Genomic DNA, 21,247 nt, shown 5'->3' with positions numbered 1-21,247 from the left:
GATTTGAAGACATACCTATCCAGGGATGGATGGAGTCCATTGGATTAAGATGAAGATTTCAGTCACAGGAACTCAATTTTTGCTGCAACTCTCAAGTGTAGAGCCAGGTCTAAGACAGGAAGGAACTGGGGTGATCACGGGCATTGCCACGTGCTCGTGTTCGTGATCGTTGAACAAACTTGTCAACCTACGCAGGACGAGGCTTTCCTTATTCTTTCATGTCATGGTAACTCATTTAAACCCTTTGCCTATAAAAAAACTACCAACATATTTCAATCATTTCTAATATAGCCGGATGTGTATGCTATCTCTGCTCTTACTAAATTATATGCATCGTATGATGCTACTTGTGAAATAGTTACACTTTTACTAATGTTTGGCATATTATTAGTATGTAACTTAGGTGATTGGCTGAAAAGGGGAAAGCACATTTGCAGCAGTTGTTTAAATGCCAAATTTGGAAATTTAACATGGAAATCCAGCTTGCATTACTATACTTTACAACTTGTAAATTGAAATGGACAGCTCTAAATTGAGGATCAAAAGAGTGACAGATTGAAGCTTATTATTCTACTGATAAATAATTTATTCTTCAATGTTAGAGTAATTCACAATCATTTTTTTTCCACATCAAACTTCTTGTACTTGCTGGAATTTTTATAATGTCTAGATGCAGAGCCTTAGTTTTTGAATACTAAGTACTTCATACACAAGTAACAACATATTGTGTAGATCATTGCACAACGTATACTAGGTAATTATAATAATAATGTTTAATTTATATACACTAACTAATGTTATTAATATACTCCATATTTTTATATTCTCTAATTAATAATTCATGATTAATTACAATATGTTTTTGCTATAATACTCTCCTCATCCTATAAAAATAGACATTTCTATTTCTAGTCAACTTTTTTCTCTTTAATGTGGTGAATTTCATTCCTCATTAACAATACTTCAATAACTTTTTTTTTTATCTTTTACATTTTTATCAATTGTCCATAAAACCTTATACTCTAAAATGTGTTCATTATATGAAACGGAGGCAATATTATTTTACCGCATACATTTTTTGAATTAATATGTGCTTATGTGTTCTTATGTAAAATTTTATATTTCTATGTACACTAACTTTATTAGGGGTGATCAATTACTAACTTTCTTAAGTTGCTAACTCTGATAACTTATCAAAACAATGTATTTAAATGTCAACATGATTCAGTATATTGAAATATCAACAAAATTATGTGTTGACATTTTTAATACACTGCGTTAATAAGTTATCAAAGTTAGCAATTTAAAAAGTTAGTAATATAACTTACCTCAACCTTATTAAAAGGAGTATATTTTAAGTATTCTATTATCGACACAATAAATTAATTAAATTTCCTCATTCACTAAATTTAACTACTAATGTTTTTAATATATAACTAAATAGGTTTGTGTTAAAATGACAACCCCTCTTAAAATGACACCGTGACACCACTTATACAGCAATATTATAAACGCTACACAACAATATTACAAACACTATACAGCCATCTATAGATTGCTGTATAGTGTGTCGGATATTGCTGGACAAGAAATATTGTTGGATAAAGACCAGCAAATTGCTAACCGTCTTTTTCAGTTTTTTTTTTTTTTTGCCACGCGACAGCTTATTATTCGTCCACGTATACAAATGATTGACTAAGAATAGTGATATGGTATTATTTTAAGGGGTGATGGCACCCTAACATGCCCCTGACTAAAAATATATGTAAGATTTAATGCTTTTTGTAATTATATTTAATCATTCACTGAATTTAATATATTTTGTAAATTATATATTGAATTTTCAATATTATTACAGTTTGATAAATGGTTGAGTGGTTCAATTGGTTCCGACTTCCGATTGAATCAGTAGATTCGCCCGGTTTGCTTACGTAGCCGTTTTTTTATCAAAACATTGCTAATAAAATAAAAAACGTAAAAATGATTTGTGAAAAAAGAATGAGATGCAGATTGAAACGTGAACTCAACGTTACTCAACTGATCGTCTTCCTCGCGTTGACACTGTCGTTTCTTCTTTTCCAATTTCTTCATTTCCGTTTCCCAATCCTCATCACATTCTTATTATTTCTTCAGAAACCCCCCAATTTTTAGGTGTTGAAACCGTCAATTCTCTTACGAAAAGACCTTTTCCGGTTTATTGTTCGCTGTTAAACAATGGCTCTCAGGAGGAGGCAGCAAATCGGCAAGGCAGACGGCGCCTTCTCCTTCACTTACGATTCTCCGCCGCCGCCGTCCGCTGGCAGTTCTTCATCTTCTTCTTCCGCCTCCTCGCTCGCCGCCAAAGCTATCAGAGCTTCGTCGGCGTACAGGGATTCATCGCTCTCTTCTGTCTACGAGCAGTCGGCTCTCTCTTCCCCGCGCGGTTCTTCTCCTTCCGCTGTTAGGGTGCGATTTTTGGCGCTGCTATTCGTGTTTAGTTTTAGGTCTGCTGATTTGCTTTGAATTGAAATGTTTTCCCTATTGTACCTCTTATTTATTTATTTATTGTTTTGAGATAGCAATGTGTTTTTCTGTTCCCTATTTTGAGTTTGCGGTGCAATGATCCATTAGCTGTGATGTTTTGTGGTTCTAGAATGATAAATGTTGACCAATCGGCAACCTTCCTCCCTGGTTCAATTGCATTTTATAGGGTTACTCTCCTAATCTGTTGGTGAACGTATAATTGGCTTTAGGTTAGATATTTCCTCTTGATAAGTACAGTAGTGAGTGGGTATGAGTATGACTTATGCATTCATGGACAGTTGAACAAATAATCTTATCTCTAATTGGGTCTTGGTTGAAGGCTTGCTGTAGGGTCTGAATTGGGACATGTAGAGAGACTACATGTTGGATTAGGAATTCCATTAAAATTCACTGCTATGGTTATGATTATATTTGGATCCAGGAATGAGCAGAAGTTTGTATCATTTGATAACTTAACTTTGGTAGGTGGACTCTTGATGAATTCTGTGTACATGCTTAAAGTTCTTTATCGTGTTGGATTTGGTGGCAGGATGAATACTAGTCACATATGTCCTCTTTTCATCCACATCACCTTATGTCTTGCAACTGATGGTCATTTCTATAGTTATGCAGTCTTGTATAAAGTAGATCCCGCTATTGTTCCCGAAAGAGATATACTTTGTAAATATTTCAAACCTCCTTTTGTTGATATACTTGATAATTAATAAATTGTGACATTCCATATCGCATATTACACTTATTCCAGGACATTAGAAACATTGTTAACAGGTTGATGGCTTTATTTCTGAGAGTGAATAATCTATCTAAACACACTTTCTACCCATACCAAAACCAATTACCTTCTCCTTGACTATTTCCACCTAAACCTCTCTTTATCTCTTTGGTGTGCATGAGCGCGCGCATGTCAATTAAACACATCATTACATTCAGTTTTTATAATTTCAGAATTAAGTACTCCTTGTTAATACAGGATCTTGATTGCATTAAGTTAATCTATTGACTAGTTCTTGTAACTACTTTGTTTATGTAGGTTACTATGGTTTAACAAAAACCTAAGTTGATAATATTCTGGTTTTTTTTTTTTGAGGATTAGATTGACTGTGCAGATCTCTCTCCGATCATCTTGTACTTGCTGAAGTAATTTATCAGTATTTAATATAGGATCCATCCATCTATGACCATGCACCAAAGAAAAGCGTAAATGGATCTAAGCAAGGATTCTGGGGGGTGCTAGCTCAGAAAGCTAAATCAATTATTGATGAGGATTCTGCTAAGAAACACGAGACACCCAGAGAGACAACTTTTGGGGCATCTGATAGAAGCAAAAGGGGCCAGGTGCGAAATTTTTGCTTAAATTATTTTAAGCAATTTGACCATACGGAATGTCAAAATTCACATTAATCTTATGAAGATCGGTGTTAAAGGAATCACTTCGGACCTTTTTCTACCAAAAACCAAACTTTTCCACATGATTCTTTTACTTATTTATTTTCTCCTTTGTTCAGTACCATAGCACATATGATTCTCAAGACAGCCGTCGGAAGACTGAAGGTCCTGGGATACAGAAGGGACTAGATGCTATTGCTTCATCCCTTAATTATATTGGTGGCACCATTGGAAAATCTCTTGAGGTAGGCTTTCTTTCCCCTGTTTCTTTCCATGTGAGGTTGTGACAGGAGTATGAGATTGTAACTTGTAAGTGGGTTTTGTCATGTTAAGTCTTTTAACTATAGTTTTATTTCTTGGTGGATATTTTCTTGCTAGTTGTTCTACATAGGTAGTCAGATGGTACCTTAAAAATCACTTTTTGGCATAAATCACCAAAATGACACACACTCTACTCTGTTGTAGGAGGGTATCACAGCCGTTGAGAACCGTACTGCGGGCTTAATTCAAGAGACTCGTAAGATTCAGATAAGGAAAAAGAATAATAGCTACGGATCACAGAACCAGGCTTCTGATTTTGACAGCCTGAGACGACAACCTATGCAACAGAGTCATGTAACTAAGAATCACAGTACAGATGAAACACAGTTGAAGGCATCTCGCGACGTAAGGTTGCAACTTTATAGTATTGGTTTTAGAACACGAGATTGTTTCGAGCTAACACCTTTTTTTCTTTTATGCTGTTTTGTCAAAGTCCTGCATGTCTAAACCCATGATGCACACTATGATCTCTTTTGTTTAAATACTTGCAATATTAAAGGATCTCAATGTCAACTATACTCTATTCAGTAACTTGTATGAGCACTTTTCATGGTGTTCAAGATACCTTGGGATGATTATTCAGTTAGACTGCATAGAAGGATTTATAAAGATGATTATCATAGCGCTATGTTATACATTAACTTGTAAAGAAGCCATGCTCGATTAAAGAAAACAAGATTTAGAAAAATTGCATTTAAAGAGAGGTTGTATTGGTTTCCGATAGCCTAAATGCGTATGCGTAAATGATTATACCATGGGTGATGGTGGAGCCAGTAAGTTGAAGCAACCCTGCAATAAAAAGAGGCTTTTAAAACACTTTCTTATTGGTACTTTGTCTCTAGATGACAAATAAGCATCATACCCCTTTGTATCTAATCTTGCGCGTGACTCTGTTAGAATTCTTCTCTTGTTTTAATTTCTAATCCAGAACTTCACCTTTGCTCATTTGCATGTACATAATCGTTGCATTTATGCTTGTTAAGTCATTCCGCTAAATTGTTTTTGTGGTAATGTGAAGCATATAGTCGATATTGCTGGTCACTTGAAGCATCTTATCCATCTAACTTGAGATAAAGCTGCTACATGCAGTTTGGAAATCAGAATTTTGTTAATATTTATGAGATGCATGATAGTATCTGTTCCACACTCTCAGGTTGAGATGGCAACGACTGCTAAAGCAAAACTTCTGATGAGAGAGATGAACACAGTCAAAGCTGATTTTGCTTTTGCAAAAGACCGATGTGCTCAGCTAGAAGAAGAAAACAGGATGCTTAGGGAAAGTCGTGAAAAAGGTGATAACCCAGATGATGATGACTTGGTAAGTAATCTCTCACCAATAGAAGGATAGCCACCTTCTTTTTTCTTTTCGGATGAAATTTTATAATGAAGTTAAAAAATCTGATCCATCCTTTTCTGGTGTCATTATCACTGATTCTGAAATCCTCCTCCATGGTTATTCACATCCAAATCATTTTATCAAGTGCCTCAGTCAATTTCTCAAACATCTTTGGAATTCTCATATTTGAAGATATCAAAGAAAATATGTGAATGTTTTATGTGCCAAAATGTGCTGTGTATATAGTTGATGCTTTGGGGTCAATTTATCTAAGTTCTTGGACCTTAATTACTTAACAACTTTTAAACATTGTTGGAGCTCAAAAGATAAGTAAATCTCAGCCACAAATGTGTACCTTCCGGGGCTTTTATACCGTTTGTTGAGTATTGGGGTAGGTTGATTAAAAAAACTGTGCATAACAGATTGCGTTGTTTGTCTGTCTGTCTGGGGGCACATGAATGTTATCCTCAGGGGAAGGTTTTAGCACTATACTTGCATCTTTTAAATGAATGCATATTTAGAATTCTTATTCCAGTATCAAGACACAACTCACAATATATACATTTAAGTTTAGACAAAATTTACTAAAAGGTTATGTTTCAGACTTATATGAGGGTTTTTCTCTTGAAGTATCAACATTAAGTTTAAAAGAACTTGAGGAGTGCAATCAAATTTAATATATCTGGCAGTTGGTCACTTCTATGAGTAAATGTATGCTGTCTTGCTAGGCTAATTTCCAACAAGAAAAGTACCCACATTACGTACCTGAAGTCATCGATCTGAAAAACTCATGATTTCTATGCTATTATAAACTTGATACTTAGTTTAACCTTTAAAGGTTATTCGAGGCCCTTTAATTAACTGATCTGTGATACTTGTGTTAATCCAGCATCATGACTTAACCATGTGCTAGTCACCATTACAATAATAAGGTTGTGCATATTATTGAAATATATGTCTTGCATTGTGTGGGCGTTTGCAAACTTAGAGAACATGTATTAGATAACTGAAATCTCTCTGAGATCCTCATCCTCTGGGTGAAAAGAAATGTCATGTGCCATTTGGTGGCCAAAAGCTGAAGTTTCCTATTCCTTACACAATTATGTGGAGTATTTGAGAGTCTTAATACGGGCACCAGATATTTCATCTTTTAAAAGAAATGACACATTATTTGAGTTTTCAGCATTGAAAAGATGCTCCATTTATATGCACTTTTGAGTTTTAACTGCAGGATTCACACTTTGCTTAGGCGTTTCTACACTTTACATTCCCCTTATCCTTATATGAAAAAAGGAGATGGTTCATTCAATTGCTACTACAAATCTGTCCGGGATTTATAAGTACATACTTAATAAGTGAATTGAAATGTTGTTTATCAGATAAGGCTCCAGCTCGAGTCTCTTTTGGCTGAGAAAGCTCGGCTCGCCCAAGAGAATTCAGTCTATGCAAGGGAGAATCGTTTCCTGAGGGAGATTGTTGAATACCATCAGCTTACCATGCAGGATGTTGTGTATTTTGATGAAGGCAGTGAAGAGGTCACAGAGGTCTACCCCATCAAGTTAACGACAGCTTCTAATATACAACCATCTGCAGCCTCTCCAACTCCAACTCCAACTCCAACGGTTCCCTATGGCGCAATCAAAGCACCACCAAATGTCTCTCTCGAAACTGCCCCGTCTGTAGAGTTCCAAGAGGCTCCACAAACTACTGGCGCAACCAACCCGTATGTACAGATGCCAGGAGAAGATATTAGAAAAAAATGAGTGGATCTCAGCGGTGCCGCCTCATCTTATCGATTTTCAAAGGTTTGAGTTGAGTTGAGTTGACCCCAGTTTCTCATTTTTGTGAATGAGGAATCTGTCAGCTGTATTCTTTCGATTCTTTAATCCGTTTTACTTTTTTCCTGTAAATCATTGTATTTCTGGTAAATTATTGTCGCATGCTGATGATTTAATACTTTGTTTTGTTTCTTTTTTTTTTTTTTTTTCCTACAGAGAGAATTTGGTCGAACACTTGTAAGCTTTGTCTGCTTCTTTATGAGTTATGACAGTGTGAATTGGCGATTGGGAACTGTAAATTTATTTCTTCAACTTTATGGAGCAACTGTAATTCTGCCTACTCTATTTATACAGCATTCTGCATAGATGCCTCATTTAGTGACATAAATACTTTTTGGTTTACATACATCAAGGTGGTGTGGCCCAAAAGAATTACTGTATTTAATAAATTTCGCCCCATCTTAGAATCAATTACAGTTAGGATGTCATCTGTTTTCTTATTTATATATGCAAGACACAGGAAACAAATCTGAATTGGTTAAATGTGTGCTAAAAATACTAATAATCAATAATCATGCAACATTAGCCAGGAAGTTGAAAATAAATTAGACCATACCTAGATAAAATAAAATCCCATTAGAAATAGTAAAATAAATTCTACTACTTTTTAAACTGTAGAAAACATGCAATATAGCAGTTGAATAACGAGATTGCCTAAAGTCTTCGCCCTTCGGTATCAAAAATCTTACCAAAAATATATTAAAACATAAAAAATTACATTGTGCAATAGAGGTAGTCTATGTCTCTAAAACTTCAACAACCTTAATCAAATATAAACATCAATATATGTATAAAAAATGTAGTGTTAAAAATTACCTCGAAACATTGAAAGGATCACCTGGAACTTCAAAGTAAAATGGAAATACCATGTTGCAATCTTGTTTCCGAAACTTAAAGAATGTATGACAAATTATTGTAGCCCACCAATGTATTCCAAGTCCATGATGGTTGATTGCTTCATATTTATGAAATTTGTGCATTATAAATAATAGAGTTAAGGCCAAAATTGGTTCTAAACATATGACCATTTTATCTTTTTGGTCCTAAACTTTATTTTTTAGATTTTTTGATCCTGCACATATGGAAAATTGATCATTTTGGTCCTCCGTCAATAGTTCCGTTAATTTTTTAACAGTCAACACGTTTTGCCCAATTTCGACCAGATTAGAATTTTAATTATAATTATTAAGTCTACCCCTTTGATGGCAGCAGAGCGGGGATCAACAAAATCATCAAGGTGGAACCTCTTCCCGCTACCCGAGGCGTCGTTGTACTCTCCCTTCCCCTGCTCCAAGCTCAGCCCCAATGGAAACCCGCCGCCGCCGTCTCCAACGGTGTAACCGCCGCCGATTTCAACTCTGAGGCCGACTCCCATCCCGAAGACTCCAACCAGATGAGAGGAGGCGTCGCCCGAGCCGAGTTGCAGCATCATCGCGGGAGAAGGAGCTTCATTTCCGACCAAAGTAGCGTCGGCTCCAGCGGCGTAGTTCTGATAACCTAAAATCTGCTCGAGGAAATCGTCGGAGGGGGTTTCGCCTTGATTGTTGGACATGATTCAAGTAACGGAAATTCAACTGAAATTCACAACTCACCGCAGCCCTTCAGGTTTGGCTCTCTATCTCTCTCTGTATATAAGTGTGTGTGCGAGAATTGAATGTATGAGTGAAAAAGAACAATGTGAATTAGGGAATAATTAGTGACTTAATAATCATAATCTTAAGATCCTAATCTGGTCAAAATTGAGCAAAACGTGTTGACTGTTAAAAAATTAACGGAACTATTGACGAAGGACCAAAATTATCAATTTTTCATATGTGCAGGACCAAAAAATCCAAAAGATAAAGTTTATGACCAAAAAGGTAAAATGGCCATATGTTTAGGACCAATTTTGGCCTTAACTCTAAATAATAAGTTGAATTGTATTCTAATTGCTTATTTAATTACGTCTATTATAATTTTAGAGTAAAACGGAGTTCATGATCGTGGTCCACCAAGGCCTACGATTGTGTTCCGTTGACGCTCATGGTGGCCATAGGTATACACACCTTATATTAGTAAAGAGGCTTAAAGCCCTTACTAAAATAATTTTTCTCACGTTTTAGCTATATAATTTCACTCAACTTAAACTATAAGTATCTTATCATCTCAAAAGATCATAGTATAATCCAAGAAATTAATATTTCGAAATTCCAAATTCAAACTTTAGAAAGTAGTCTCTGTAAATAAATTTTTGCGCCCATCCTTAAAGGTGGATATACCACCATGGCTCATGAACTCTACACAACCATGGTCTATAGTCTCTACACTCCGTGCATGGGCGGACCCAAATGGAGGTGACTAGGGGCTAAAGCCCTTAATGAATTTATTTTTTAAACAATTTTTTTTAATTTATTAATGTTTAATATTAACTATTGTATAACAGCCCTTGCAAATGAGGAAAATTGTCCAAAAATATACATTGAAATAAAAATTAGAAATCTCAATTCTGCGTCCGCTCCTGTTACCGTAGGTGTCACGTTTGATACATTTCGATAATCATTGGAACCGATCGCCGTATGTAGATAAAGATTCTACTAAAATCTAGCATGAATCATAAAATTGAATTTTATTTTAGAAACGGCATATGCTCATTAATGCATATGAATAGGAAAACATAGGGACGAATTAAAGCAGAAGGGGGCAAGGTCAACCGGGCCAAATTTATTACTGCTCTAACTAATAGTAATACACACTACACTAGTAAGGAAATGATTTGTCTCAATAATTACTCACAAGAACGTAAATTTTATGAAACTTTAAGATATAGTATTCCCAAAAGATTACAAGAAAATGCGAGTATCACGATTTGTTATAGAGTGATGTGGAAGATTTTTAACATAAATAATGAGTTAAGAATAGCTAGGAAATGGCCATGGCCATCACACTAAAATAATTTACCCAAAGATTAATGCTTTTAGCAAATTTCGCAATCAGGTGGTCCTTTTTTATTTTTTCATTTTTTGGTCTTTAATGGTCTAATCCTGATCCGACGTGTCATCCCATTATTGGGTGAGGATATGTAATTATTGGAGAAGCGGTGGAATCTGCTCTGTCGCAGACCACAGCTGTGTGGTGAGGTTAGTTGCTCCCCATTTATTTTCCTTTCCAGTTGTACTTTTTTTTTTTTTTTTTTTAATTTCCTAAATATATGAACTCTCTTCCCTTTTTTTCAGCTTCTGCAAACTTGATACTTGATGCCAGAATCCCTTGATTTTTTCCCACAGATCCTCTTATCTTAGGCAAGTTTCCGATCCAATTCATTGCTGCTGAATCCTTGTAGCTAGATTTGATTTTTTGCAGATCGGGAAAGGGGATATGGCATTGGCGGCCATTAAAGCACTCTCGATTTATAACTCACTGCATTTTCAGACGAGGCTTGTTTGAATCTCGGATTGCTTTTTCTCGATGCTTCTAGTTTATCTCTGCACAATTCTCCTGTTCCAAGCGGCGGTTGCTCAACCGAGATCGGAGCTCTCCGCTATCGCGCTCGATTCTCTGCTACAGGACTACGCTTTTAGGGCTTTAGTCAGGCCGAAGACCGGCATTGTCTACGACGGCAATGTGCCGTCCAATTTGACCGGTATCTCCGTGGCGGCGCTGCGGCTTAGGAGCGGCAGCCTGCGGCGGAAGGGGGTGGATTATAAGGAGTTTCACCTGCCAGTAGGTGTGACTGCGCAGCCCTATGTTGAGCGGCTTGTGTTGGTTTACCACAGTTTGGGAAATTGGTCTTCGTTATACTACCCTCTTCCCGGCCGGACCTTTTTAGCTCCGGTTTTAGGGCTTTTAGCCTACGATGCTTCCAATTTATCCGCCAAAAATCTCTCCGAGCTCGATATTCGGGCCTCGGGTGACCGCATTTCGGTAACGTTCCCAACGGTACTTGCCGGGCCGGGAGGGTTAGCCCCTAAATGCGTACATTTCGCTTTGGACGGTAGCGTGGAGTTCGAGAATGTTGTGAATGGGACTACTTGTTTGACCGCTGACCAGGGGCATTACTCAATTGTGGTGGAGACGGTGCCGGCTCCGGCTCCGGCACCGGCACCAGGCGGAGGTGCGCCGCGGAGAAGCGGCGGGGTGGGGAAAGGGGGAGGGAATAGGAGGGTTTGGATAATTGTGGCAGCGGTGGTGGGAGGAGTGGCGCTTGTGGCGGCGCTGGTAATGCTGTTCGTTTATGTGAGGGGGTGCCGGCGGCGGAAGAAGCTCCGGCGGATGGAGCACGCGGCGGAGGTGGGGGTGCCGCTGCCGATGACGCCGGTGGGGAACACGAAGGCGCCGGTGGCGATGGAGACGCGGACGAAACCCTTGTTGGAGAATGAATTTGTGCCTTGATTTCTGGTAAATTTCCAAATATTTTACTCATTTTCTTTCAATTGGGATTTTCGTCTTCGTTGATTAAACACATTCAAAAAAGGGAAATTCTTTACTTAAAATTAGTGTTCAGTTTGTTTTGATCATAATTTATTTTGGAGCTTGAGAAAAATGTAGGACGATTTGGATCCGTTGATTATTATTGTGCAGGTTGTTACTTATCTCTTTGCATGATGTACAAATATTGGTGCAATTAAATTGGAGAATTAAGCCATTTTTCTAAGCCAAGTTATTGAAATGGTTAGTGCATTTTTTGGTAGTGTTTGTTTTATGCGTAGGTGTGCTTTTAAGTGAAAGTAAATAAGTATAGAGTTACATCATTTTGTCCATAACATCAATAATGAGTGTCAACTATCAAGATTCAAGAATGGAATATAAAAGAAAAATGGGTTTGTCATATAATCAAATTTTGATTCCTCATAGCTGCAAGACTTAAATTTTACTAGTTGTCAAGTTTGTTGAAGATATTAATAATATCGAATTTTTCTGTGGCAAACTTTGTGTTTTCATGATATATATCTGTGTGTCTGGTGGGAGATGAACATTGAATGCAAAGTTGATGAAAGTGTATGTATTTAGAAGAAGATGTGGTAAATTATAGAGGTAATAGTATTATTGAAATGGTGGGTGAAAAATGATGGTAGAGATGGTAAAAGTAAATGGCGACGAGAAGAAGGCAAGTACTCCATGAGAGTGCGAGTAGCTAAAATAAGAGATGACAGGCTGTGTAGGGATACACCAAAAATATAAACGACACAATCAGTTGGGGACTAGAGCTTTTACATCACGTTGCTGCACGTGAACCCCCTTCTATATCATTTCTGTTTTCCTTTTTCTTTTTCATTTTTATTTTTATAAAATTGTAATCTAGCCCCCTTTCACTAAACTAAGCAATTACGTACCTTTATAGGACGAATTAGTTAGTGTTTATATATCGGTTAATATCTAAACGACCTTGTTTTATTGTCGTACCATCGATTTTTGGTGCCAAGTCACTTTCGATAATCGATATGCCAGAGTTTGATTCCGTATGAAATGTTTATATATACCAATTTTGAAAATTATGGGAAATAATTAAAATTCAATAATAATGAATGAATTTAGAATCAATTAACCCTTATATAAATGCCGGCATATAGTAGTAGTATTGATTAAAACTTGGATGTACCAAGATCACAAGTATAAATGGAGCGCACCATAGGATCACGGTCACGGGCATCATAGAACGTCTCAAAATTAATTGAATTAAAAAATGATGAATAATAAATTTAGAACCAATAGTTCTCTTCTTTTCATTTGGGGTAGTGAGATAACTCATTTTAAAAAAATTACGCATCAGTGATGATGTGTGTATATCATATCAATTAGACCAATGACCAGCGTATCCGATGAAATAAATCACTACATCACTTTAGTAGGCGAGTCTTAATCTCAATACATTCAAACTAATGAAAGTCATGTTTTGTCACCTGATATAGTCTTCATAAACCCATTTATATAAGCTAATTATTATACCTATAATTTTGAAACCTCCACGCCACGGTTTCATATTTTTTTAAGAAAAATTAGAGCTAAGTTTAAGGAAGCTGACATCACATCACATGATACCTTACCAATATTATTCCACCTAAAAACATCCATATAATATATTAGGCATTCTACTTCTACCTATATTCATTTATCTTAACGTGGTTTCCACAATATCTTTTCTTTGTTTTTTTAAGCGAAGAAGAGGCGCCCGCGACCCGCTCATACATACCTAATTTCAGATTAGTGGAATTTAAATTAAATATTTCGTGTGGGTACCACTCTGTCAACTATCCATTCCACGCAAAAAAAAAATACTAGTAGTAAGTCCATATTGTTTTCTCTAAACAAATTTGGATCGAGCCACTTCAATTGGAAATTGGTAGTACTAAATTCTCTGTGCTCACTATCATCATTGAATTTTTTTTTAAGAGATGAAAAGTGAAAATTGTGATAGAATGTTTTTCTTTATTTTAAATCCTCTTAGCTAATGTGAAATGAGTTTAGTTGCAGCCCACATGTGACTAAATTTAAACTTCAAAACAGTATTTAATTGAACGTGTGAATTTTAGTGCGTCACCTCCAAAAAAAGAACCCACAAATTCGGCTCTACTATGATGATTCACGATTTATCATCTTCAACGCCATCTTTAGTCTTTTCTTCCAACTCTTGCCTTTTGTTTACTATTGGATTCTCATTCTTATACTATTGGATTATGTTGCTTTTATTTAAATATGTCATTCGATATCTGATCATATTCTATCACCACCAACTTCTTTTTTTGTTCTGAAAATGATGAAGTTAAAGATGCAGCAAACGACCGTTTAGTTCATAGGGGAAAAGAAAATAAAAGAAACGAAGCAAAAGTAAAAGGCATAAAGTAGTTTCATACAGTTGTGGACTCATTTCGATTATTCCCAGCTATCATATGATATAGATTAGTAGAAAAAGTAAATTTCTTAACTGAAAGTCACCAACTCATAGATGGTCATTTATTTATTTTTCTTTTGGTAATTACCAAGGGTATCCACCGCCGGGTCCAGACGGGCCTTAATGGATAGGACAGCTGATCCAAGGATTTAAAGCTACTTCATAGCCAAAGGCAGAGATCAATCCACTAATCATTTGGTTATGGATAGACGAGTATTGTGCCACTTAACCACACCCCTCCAATTGATTTATTTATTTTTCTGAAGTATATATATCAAATGGTTCAACATAATTCCCACATAAATGTGTAAACATTACTGCATTAAATGACTCAAAAGGCACCATAATTAAGAGTAGGAGTGTAGGACCGAGTCCATAAATTTCAAATAACGAAATCGAATATTATTACGTTCAGTTAGAATTGTTTTCTAAATTTAAAAGATCAAGGGCGCCGGCACTATTCGTTCGATTTAGATAAATTTGTATATTGAAATACCGATATCATTTTTTCAGGGACTACCAATACAATTAAAATAATTTGATATTACTACTGTATTATTTATTTGTTCTATATAAATATATTATCGAATTTGTTACTACTAATTATTTTTACCAAGACTCTATTAGGGTTATGTACTTAAGTTTCGAGTAGTATCTATTTTTATTCATTTTATGATCAACACCTATTTACATTTATGACTTGATGTTTTAAATTGGAATGGACAGCAAAATTTAGGGGAGTCTATTTTTAGGAGAATGGGAGTTTAAGTAAAGTCCAAAACGTCATTATATATATAATTGAAGGAGCATTTTAATTTGTTGTCCAAACCCTTGCTACAACTTTTTGTGAGGTAGAGATCACGAGATGGATTGAATCATGACAATAAGCTACACATCATCTCTAACAAACGACTCCATATGTAGTGAACTCTCGTATATATGTATGTACCCTAATTATTTGTCTAATATTTAGATAGTGTGGTATCGATTGCGATTGCATACAATTTTCCTTTCTGCTTGCTCATTTATTATATTACTGTTGGCATTTGAAACCAATAAAATACCTGTCTCAGATCGGTGTCAAGAGAACACTGAAACTAGTATATAAATCTCATGGGCCACTCCTCATATCACCAATTGGTTTTAGGATGAAACCCATGGATTTCTATCATGGTATCAGAGCGGGTCACCGATTGTCAGTTAAAATTAACTGACCCAGCAGTATATCTGGGCTGAAACCGAAAAAAATGACTGACCCAGCAGTATATCTAGGCTGAAAATTTTCGTCCAATCGATAAAGAAAAAATTCCAACTCCTCCAAGATTCACTTTGAAGGGTTTGAGGGAGGGTGTTGGTATTTGAAACTAAAAAAACATATAATTGTCCCACATCGTTGTAAGGGAATACTGAAACTAGTATATAAATCCCATGGGTCACTCCTCCTATCACCAATTGGAATTGGTTTTAGGATGGAACCCATGGATTTCTATCAATTACCTAGAATATAAGGAGGAACTCAATATTTTCTTTTGATACATTTTTTGCATATAGCTTTAATCTACAATCCATTTATATCAAAACATTTGATTTCCGCACTAGGTGGTTACTAGTTAGTGAATTAGAACATTTAAATCAACCGTCATAAAAAATTAATCAGTATTATAAATAGAAACATCTCATCGAGAAAGTAACTAACATTTTGTTATTGGTAAACCAAAAATAATTTGAAAACTCTCTACATCGCCCGCCCTAATGTGACATATGTACTTGGGATATTTCCACCATACTAGATTTTATTCGAGATTTTTTTGTTATTCAATATATATTGATTTCCTAGCGTTTCATGATCTTTTTTTTTTTTGTGGCTGATTATTTTTCTTTTCCAATATTATATTTGTAATTTTTAAAAAGGAAAAAATCCGAACATCACATACATATTTGCTAGCTTATAATTCGATTAAAAATCCTACAACAATAAAAGTAATAGCATAAAAATACCGAACCTGAAGTGGATCCATTTAGATTTTGAATTGTTGTGTTTCAAAATGATAATCATAAATTTGAAGGGATTTGAATTTCAAATGTCTGATTTGAATTCTGATCTACATCTGAATTAACTGCGAGACTTGATTTTAAATTCTTTGAAGTTAAATTTTCTTCGTAAATGAGCACGACAAGTCAACAACCCACACAATAAAACGAATGAGGCTATAGACTATAGCATTATTTTGTGCCTTATGCTATATAACTAAGCATGTTAGAATAATTGAATCGATAGACATCAAGAGAAATCGACCAGGAATTAGCATTTTATACGGTAATTGACACATTAAGGGTGTTTATATTATAAATAGTTAACAATATTATACGGAGTACTATTATAATAAATTGATTTATTTTAAATTAAATACTACTCCCTCTTTGTGACGATTGTTCACTGTAGGAGTATCATTTGAGTTTGGCACGAGTTTTAATAAATGTAAAGTAAGTTGGTGAAAAAAGATAGTGGAATGTGAGACCTACTTTCTTATCGGGACTCTTAAAGTGGACACTCAAAAAACAAACGGTACTCCTAAAATGAGATGGAGGGAGGAGTACTAAGCTTGAAATGTGTCATTTCACATTTGAATTTATATTATTATTAAATTTTATCTTATGTGGCAATCAATATTGGCGCTCTTCGTACTGAATCTTGGATCTTTTGATCTGTTTTCTAACTCAAATTTTTTTTTTTCGAGTAAATAAATATAAATTTAAAAACACGCTACAAAAGACTCAAACTCAAAACAATCTAAAACTTTATCACTCGATTCTAGTATTTTGTATGGGCAAGCGAGAAAAAAATAGTAAAAGGGACAAAAATCGGTCCTCAAGGTTGGTGAAAATAATGATGGAATTCTTGTGATTTTTGACCTAGAGATTGACTTATCAGTATTTATAATATTCTATACTTATCTTTTTTATATATAGGATATATCATAAAATCTCACTTATATGAATAACTGCATTTTTTTGAAAAATAGGCTCCCCTATTTTCTTTTCTTATGACGTCAATAGTATGAGAGAGTTAGATGAAGAACAAAGAAAATAAACGATTCGTATAAAAACCATATAGTAACTATGAATTATAAAGTTCACAGCATAATTCAGATAAAGTTGTGATTATAATTGTAAAAACATGCATGAGCCCAATATCCAGTGATAAAATATAAAGGCCAGGCCCATTACAGCCCAAATGAGCTCACCGTCAAATTTAAATTTTTTTATCACTATTTTCTTCGTTTTCTCATCAATCAACTGAAACTTCTTCAAACCCTAATTACATCTGCACATTTCTAGAGAGAGAAAGAGAATATGGGGAAAATACCGGTGAAGATGAAGTCGGTGACATACGCCCTGTCGCCATTTCAGCAGAAGGTGATGCCCGGGCTCTGGAAGGATTTGTCCGGTAAGATCTCCCACAAGATCTCCGAGAATTGGATCAGCACCACGCTCCTGCTCGGCCCGCTCGTCGGCACCTATTCGTAAGAGTTTTATTCATTCATAAGTTAGATCTCTGAATTTTGTTAGAATGAGACCGATCGCCTCCTTCTAATTTTGGTACTGCTCGGTGAATGAATCATGAGTAGATTGTTGCGTTGACTTGACTTGACTGAATTTTGAATTATCAAAACTTGATGGTTTATACGATATTGGGATTTATATCGAGTTTTTGCTGAAAAAGGACGATCCGATTGTATTGTCGATGCACTATTCCCATCTGTGATTGTATAATACATGAAATTGGATACCTTGGATATTGATATTGCAACTTGACCAACAAACTTGCTATTATACATAACTATAGAAGGATTGTTCTTTCTACATTAGTTACATGCTCTACTTTGGCAAGTTTCATCCATATATATAGTTTTCTTGTTTATTGTCGAATCAAATTTTGTTTCGGTGTTTGAGATTTGAATACTGGTGTTTGAGGAGTATCACCATTTTGATTCTACCTAAGCCTAGTTATCTTATTCTTGAATATTGAAGTACTGCATCATATCAAATTTCCCATGTGAAGGAAGGATACCAGTTTGAGATGCTTTGGTTTAGTTTTTAGTTCTCTTATTTTGTGATAAATTTGAGAGTGGGGTTGAATTTTATCTTTGCTAAGATGAAACCAGCTTAAACTGGTTTTTCATCACCACTTAACCAAATGTTTACCAACCACATCACAAGATTTAATAGAGAACAGGTAATTCGAAGCAATGACTTAGACAAAAAGAAAAATAAGCAGGGGAAACAAACAAAAGATACAAACACTGTCAACTTAAAATCCATCCATTTGGCCTGCTTCCTCATTCTGGTTATTGATAAACCATGATGAGCATTGAGCAACATAATTGGATAACCACAGTTCTTGGCTTTTGTGAGCCTGATATAGTAGCATTATATGGTCATTTTAGTTCTGCATAGAACAAAATTGCCAGTAATCTGCCTTCGATTAATCGCTGTACTAGAGCTTATTTTGTTTGTACGACAGGCATGTAGTATTATGGCATTTGTCACCCGTTTGAGGGTGAGAGGGCCGAGGTTCAATCCTCATTACCTTCCCTAACTTAAAAAAGCTGTGCTTCATAATTGTTGATGTTTGTTTAATCCTTAGTTACTGCAAACTGTCTTTTCGGGGAATTTGACCAAGTGATATGAATTTTTGTGTGCAGGTATGTGCAGTGGTACCTGGAAAAGGAGAAGATGGAGCACAGATACTGAAGGTAGTTATACCAATACTCGATTTGTCTGTGGAAAGCTCTCAAGCATTTAGACAATAAGCTGACATGCACTGCCTGCTGGTTGCTGGTTTTGGATCCCCAATTTATCTTGGGTTTCCAGTCTGTTTTTTTATTCATGTTATGTAAAACCTGGATTCATGTATTCTAGTACAAAATTGTCTGCCTTGAATGTTGGCAAATTTTATGCTTGATCTTCGCTGTAATTTACAAAATTTTCCATTGATTTTGATTTAATGATATTTCTGATATAGCATATGTTGACCGTGTTTTAATGTCTCTTGCATTCATCTTGTGTGCTATATTGGTTAATAGTTAATCGGTAACCTATAAACCAAACCCAGCCTGTTCCTTGTCAATGCAGCAAGGTTTCAAGGAATGCACAAAAGGTGTTCAATGAATTTCTACGAGAGGCATCCGTGCTGTCTTTCAACTGGTTATCCGATAGAAATTTCCCTACTCTCTCTCCGCTGGAAATGCTATCCTCATCTTCGTCTGTCTTTGTTCTCTGTTGACTAATTGACAAGCCACATTAATTTGATGTTGAAGCTCGTCAACTACAATGATCAGTTGGAGCCTAAATCGCTCACTCCTGATGTGTCGTCAGAGTTGAACAATAAGCCTCAAGATCGATCAAGATTATGTGGCTCTTCCACGTCCCAACAATTACCTCCTCCAGTGAGAAGCTCACAACTTGAGTGACCAACAATGAGTGAGATTGGTTGCATTCCAATATTCAATCCACCCAATTTCGATCGAATGAGTTTACATTTCCATAAGACTCTTGACGTTGTTCCCTTAAAATTTTGATTTTTTTTTTTTCTCGGCATGTGTAAATTAATTTTTAGTCGAGATTGTTAGTTTGTTACGATTTCATTTGAAAAGGAAAAAAAATGGCTTTCATTTTAAAAGGGAAAAAAAATGGCCCAAACCATAATATATAAGTAGAATCTTAAAATATGCAACAGGTCATATATATACAGAGCAATAAAACAAAATTCTAATGCGTTTATATTTCGGTTTTTATATAGAACTAGTATCATGTCTGCCTCTGCATACAGATTAATAAATTTTTAAAACATTAATTTTTAATTTTAAATTAATTAAATAAATTAGAATCAATATTAACAATGAACAATATGAGTAACAATTTTAGTTATATGAGAATAAAAAATCTATACAAATCAACATTGAAGCATAATAAATTTGAAACAAATCACATAATATAATGTTTAAACAATAAATCTTGGAGTAGGAAGATAAAAATCTATCATAATAAAGAATTATACAATGACATTTTTAAAATTTCTTTATACACTACATTAACTTTAAAATTAAAATCAATCTCATCATTATAAATTAAAACCTTCAATTCTTCACAATTCGTCACTCTTCAACAGAACTCGCCAAAAACTACAATAAAATAAAGAACAAAATCAATAATCAATATGTATTAAAACGATCATCCGTAGAGCAAAGCATAAGATGTATGAGACCCATGAAAGTACACAATCGAACAATTCACACCACATAATTTTGTGGAGGCTTCCCTAGCCATCAAAATCAAGAAGATAAAGCTATAGTGACTACAAATTAATATCAATCAAAGTGACAAATAGAGAATAAAAGTATTTATTTACCTGGGAATGAAGAGAGAGGTGAATATGTCTACTGAGTGAGAATATATATAGCATAAATGATTCCATGAATGTAACTAAAAGAAGCGTCAATAAGAAGCAAATGAAAACTCAACCTGTTAATATCACCAAAATCAAATATAAATATAGTAGTAATTGTATACAAATTAGAAAGAAAAATAGAAGTACCCTATAGCCAAACTTGAGGAAAACACTGAGTGGAGGAAGTAGAATAGCCACGATAATGCCGTGAAAGTTGTTGTTCCCATTTTTCTTCGCTGTGATCAAGTGGGTCATTTAGCTGCAAATTGTGAAGGGGAGGCAATGAGAAAGGCTGGAGAATTTGATGAGAAAGGTGATGCAGAAATTGTGCCTACAAAGCCTTATCAAGCAAGTTGGAAATTACATGATAGAGCATCATAAGTATGCTTGTGTGTGTAAATTCAAATGCTAATGAATGTGGTCTTTCATGTAAGTTTTATGTCTCACATATGTGACATGTGATAGAATCCTAAATAGAATTGGATATTTAATATAATACATTAACTTGGTATACGACACATTTTTCC

At 35.2% G+C, this 21,247-nt stretch overlaps 4 protein-coding genes across 5 annotated transcripts; 3 read left to right on the top strand and 1 right to left on the bottom strand.

Annotated features, from left to right (window-relative positions):
* Positions 1-1,998: 1,998 nt before the first annotated feature.
* On the top strand, positions 1,999-7,684 carry LOC125186502 (uncharacterized). Of its 2 annotated transcripts, XM_048082873.2 has the most exons (7): positions 1,999-2,445; positions 3,685-3,858; positions 4,029-4,154; positions 4,375-4,575; positions 5,384-5,548; positions 6,946-7,371; positions 7,561-7,684. In XM_048082873.2, the coding sequence occupies exons 1-6, from the start codon at positions 2,215-2,217 to the stop codon at positions 7,327-7,329; spliced, it is 1,281 nt and encodes a 426-aa protein (XP_047938830.1). In that variant the 5' UTR covers positions 1,999-2,214; the 3' UTR covers positions 7,330-7,371; positions 7,561-7,684. The 2 variants fall into 2 exon arrangements, with proteins under 2 accessions (XP_047938830.1, XP_047938829.1); XM_048082872.2 differs by having other exon boundaries at positions 6,946-7,684.
* A 457-nt stretch (positions 7,685-8,141) lies between these two features.
* Positions 8,142-8,956, bottom strand: LOC125189703 (transcription factor UNE12-like). Its single transcript, XM_048086953.1, has 2 exons — positions 8,600-8,956; positions 8,142-8,165 (listed from the first exon to the last, which is right to left on the bottom strand). Exons 1-2 carry the CDS (start codon positions 8,954-8,956, stop codon positions 8,142-8,144), a joined length of 381 nt encoding a protein of 126 aa, XP_047942910.1.
* A 1,604-nt stretch (positions 8,957-10,560) lies between these two features.
* Positions 10,561-12,034, top strand: LOC125186708 (uncharacterized). The gene has a single exon (XM_048083137.2). The coding sequence runs from the start codon at positions 10,849-10,851 to the stop codon at positions 11,770-11,772; it is 924 nt and encodes a 307-aa protein (XP_047939094.1). The 5' UTR covers positions 10,561-10,848; the 3' UTR covers positions 11,773-12,034.
* Positions 12,035-17,558: 5,524 nt separating this feature from the next.
* Positions 17,559-19,299, top strand: LOC125198421 (cytochrome b-c1 complex subunit 8-like). The gene is made up of 2 exons (XM_048096769.2): positions 17,559-17,793; positions 18,976-19,299. The coding sequence occupies exons 1-2, from the start codon at positions 17,624-17,626 to the stop codon at positions 19,022-19,024; spliced, it is 219 nt and encodes a 72-aa protein (XP_047952726.1). The 5' UTR covers positions 17,559-17,623; the 3' UTR covers positions 19,025-19,299.
* The last annotated feature ends 1,948 nt before the right edge of the window (positions 19,300-21,247 follow it).

This window comes from Salvia hispanica, chromosome 5 (genome assembly GCF_029641045.1).
Source record: "Salvia hispanica isolate PSC_SH4W2 chromosome 5, Shi_PSC_v1, whole genome shotgun sequence".
Classification (NCBI taxonomy): Eukaryota; Viridiplantae; Streptophyta; class Magnoliopsida; order Lamiales; family Lamiaceae; genus Salvia; species Salvia hispanica.
Note: the sequence above shows the minus strand (reverse complement) of the source record. Positions and strands in the feature narration are given on the sequence as shown.

What these genes read in the sequence shown, in the direction of transcription:
- LOC125186502 (XM_048082873.2), top strand. Translation starts at nt 2,215, where the DNA reads ATGGCTCTCAGGAGGAGGCAGCAAATCGGCAAGGCAGACGGCGCCTTC. An exon ending in CCATTGGAAAATCTCTTGAG is followed by an intron (nt 4,155 to 4,374) that starts GTAGGCTTTCTT and finishes ACTCTGTTGTAG; the next exon opens with GAGGGTATCACAGCCGTTGA. An exon ending in AGTTGAAGGCATCTCGCGAC is followed by an intron (nt 4,576 to 5,383) that starts GTAAGGTTGCAA and finishes CCACACTCTCAG; the next exon opens with GTTGAGATGGCAACGACTGC.
- LOC125186708 (XM_048083137.2), top strand. Translation starts at nt 10,849, where the DNA reads ATGCTTCTAGTTTATCTCTGCACAATTCTCCTGTTCCAAGCGGCGGTT.
- LOC125189703 (XM_048086953.1), bottom strand. Translation starts at nt 8,956, where the DNA reads ATGTCCAACAATCAAGGCGAAACCCCCTCCGACGATTTCCTCGAGCAG. An exon ending in GCTCTGCTGCCATCAAAGGG is followed by an intron (nt 8,166 to 8,599) that starts GTAGACTTAATA and finishes TATTTGATTAAG; the next exon opens with GTTGTTGAAGTTTTAGAGAC.
- LOC125198421 (XM_048096769.2), top strand. Translation starts at nt 17,624, where the DNA reads ATGGGGAAAATACCGGTGAAGATGAAGTCGGTGACATACGCCCTGTCG. An exon ending in CCGCTCGTCGGCACCTATTC is followed by an intron (nt 17,794 to 18,975) that starts GTAAGAGTTTTA and finishes TTTTGTGTGCAG; the next exon opens with GTATGTGCAGTGGTACCTGG.